We start from the raw sequence: 2,389 nt of genomic DNA, 5'->3' as shown, positions 1-2,389 counted from the left end.
ACAACCCATGAAGATCTTCAGATTGAAGTGGTTATGAACATGCTGACCGAGCAGCCACAAATGTAGCACGACAACGCAAGAGTGTCCTTTACACTAGGTATAGTGCGAAAACTATTTTGATAGCAGTTATGCATCTATGGGGTTACGTCTTCATTATGTCTTGGGTGATGATGACTATGAAAGGAGGACATGTTGCAGTTAGAGTAAATGCTAGGATTCGGCCCTATTCAGGACTCAAAATTGGTCTTTCACAGGTGGTTGCTTTATTGGCTGTTGTTTCCCTGGCTATAATTAGGAATCGTAAGGGGGTTTTATTAATATTTTAAATCATGGAGTTAAGATGGTAGAACTACCTATGAGTGTTTGCGTAGGAGATGCGGGAAGGGCATCAGTTGTGTTCTTGACTCTTTGGCAATGCAGGAATAATGTGAGATTACAAAATAAATGGTATAGTGATCTTATGATTCTTGTTTTGCTAATTTGCTTGTGGATCATGGGATGGTCTATATTGCAGATGAAGGTGGTAAACAAAGAGGTGCTGATGTTGGGAGCAAAGAGGTGCTGATGGTCTATATGCGCATGCTAGAGCATGTAGCAGGTGAATTGTACAGTTCATCGCAAGTGTGGAGTCGCAGGGTACTGCGGTGTCACCTGCGCATCTCTGCCGTAGTTTTATTTTTTGGACCTTCATGTTAAGTCTGGCTGGGCTTGCTACCATGTATGATTTGTGCTGCTAGTTGATTACTTTAGTTTCTAGCTGTAGTTTGTATCAGGGGCTTGAAAGACCATGTGGTTTCTGTTAATGGAAAATCAGAGGGGGCGACCCTTCTTTTGATTAAAAAAATGAACTTTCTCTATGCAATAAAAAAAATAAAATTTCTCTATTCAAACCCAGTTGAGAACAGTATTCATTATAAATCTGAAATAATCTTTTGGTAAAAATGGCTATCGCATTCTGTATCATAGCTAGCGAAACCGAAACAAAATAAACATCTTAAGTATAATATCTCATGAACGTGGATCAAATTAGGCAAGACAGCTAGAATAAAAGATTATTCAACTTGTAGGAAATTTGAACTTACGACTTACTAGCAGTATAATAAAGTTTAGAGACTATCAGCTAGATAAATAGAAGGAACATTTTAGGTTGATTCATTCTTCCTTCCGGACTTATTTGACCGCCCAGATGGTTTGGCGAGATGCTGGCGCTGACTCTCGAACCCCTTCTGGAAGTTCACCAACCGCCTGTATAAGTCGTAGGTGGCATACGCGTCCATGGAAGCATAATAGATGTTCTTCAAGGGCAAGGGGGCTTCTGCCCATATATGGTGGTCATCTTCTGTGAGAGTGTCCTTCATCTTGTTGTAGCTGTGGTGGATGATGGAACCAGCGTAGTCAGCCAAGCCATACTTTGGCTTAATCGTCACTGGATCAGGCACTCTCCACATATTTTGGATATCCACAAAGTTTTGTACCACCAGACCAACAAGCTTGAGTTTTTCCCGTCATTGTTGATGTCCACCCCAACAAAGGTGTACTCCTCGTCGAGCAGGAAGGGTGCAAGCAGGCCGCAGTGCTCATCAGCAACGCTTATGTGGTACACGAGGACGTAGATGCCAATGCATAACTGGACCACGGCCGCCATCTGTGTCGGACCACGAGGCCAGGTGTACTCCACATCCAGTGCAACTATCTTCTGGTCATCGTTCCGCAGCCAGTATTTGAATCTGCCAATGCAGTACTCAACACAGCTAGCCTTGTTCGTGTACTTCACACAAATTTCGGTATTTCCATCTGCCCTAGCAGCATAATCATTCTCGAACGCCATGCCGAAGGACTGTAATTGATGAAACCAGTATAAGACATGAAGCATGACAATAACATGATAACAATAAGCCGAGATGAATATGACGGCAGATAGTATAAGCATTCTGGTGCTATTGAAAGTTTATGTAAACAAGTGCATGAACAATTTAAACTAAACAAGTACTCCCTCTGTAAAGAAATCACTAAAGCAGTGAACCAAAAGTTGTTATATTTCCTTGCAGAGGGAGTATATGCGTATTAACAATCAAAATTTACACTCTTGAAATATTTATCTAAACAACTGCATCAACAATCAAGAATAAACATGTATCTATGAATTGTTCATCGCCCATGCAGATGAAACTGTGTGTACAAACTAAAGAAGCAGGAGAAAAACAAGAAATTGACAAGACAACGGACTAGATGTTGCATGCAGATGAATCTGTGTGCAAAATTCTCATATGGCAACGGACTACATGTTGCAGGCAGATGAATCTGTGCGTACAAAATAAAGAAGCAGGAGAACAAGAAATTGACAAGAAGAAGGCCATCATATGTGCTGCTACTGGAGAACTACTAACAA

At 41.1% G+C, this 2,389-nt stretch overlaps 1 protein-coding gene across 1 annotated transcript; it reads right to left on the bottom strand.

The window, feature by feature from the left end:
* Window positions 1–1,142: 1,142 nt before the first annotated feature.
* On the bottom strand, window positions 1,143–1,828 carry LOC141026902 (uncharacterized). The gene is made up of 2 exons (XM_073503781.1): window positions 1,476–1,828; window positions 1,143–1,368 (listed from the first exon to the last, which is right to left on the bottom strand). Exons 1-2 carry the CDS (start codon window positions 1,826–1,828, stop codon window positions 1,143–1,145), a joined length of 579 nt encoding a protein of 192 aa, XP_073359882.1.
* Between the last annotated feature and the right edge of the window lie 561 nt (window positions 1,829–2,389).

This window comes from Aegilops tauschii, chromosome 7 (genome assembly GCF_002575655.3).
Source record: "Aegilops tauschii subsp. strangulata cultivar AL8/78 chromosome 7, Aet v6.0, whole genome shotgun sequence".
In the NCBI taxonomy this organism is placed as follows: domain Eukaryota; kingdom Viridiplantae; phylum Streptophyta; class Magnoliopsida; order Poales; family Poaceae; genus Aegilops; species Aegilops tauschii.
Note: the sequence above shows the minus strand (reverse complement) of the source record. Positions and strands in the feature narration are given on the sequence as shown.

Coding starts and splice junctions, on each gene's coding strand:
- LOC141026902 (XM_073503781.1), bottom strand. CDS start 1,828: ATGGCGTTCGAGAATGATTATGCTGCTAGGGCAGATGGAAATACCGAA. Junction 1,369..1,475: donor TCAAGCTTGTTGGTCTGGTG/GTACAAAACTTT, acceptor CATCCACCACAG/CTACAACAAGATGAAGGACA.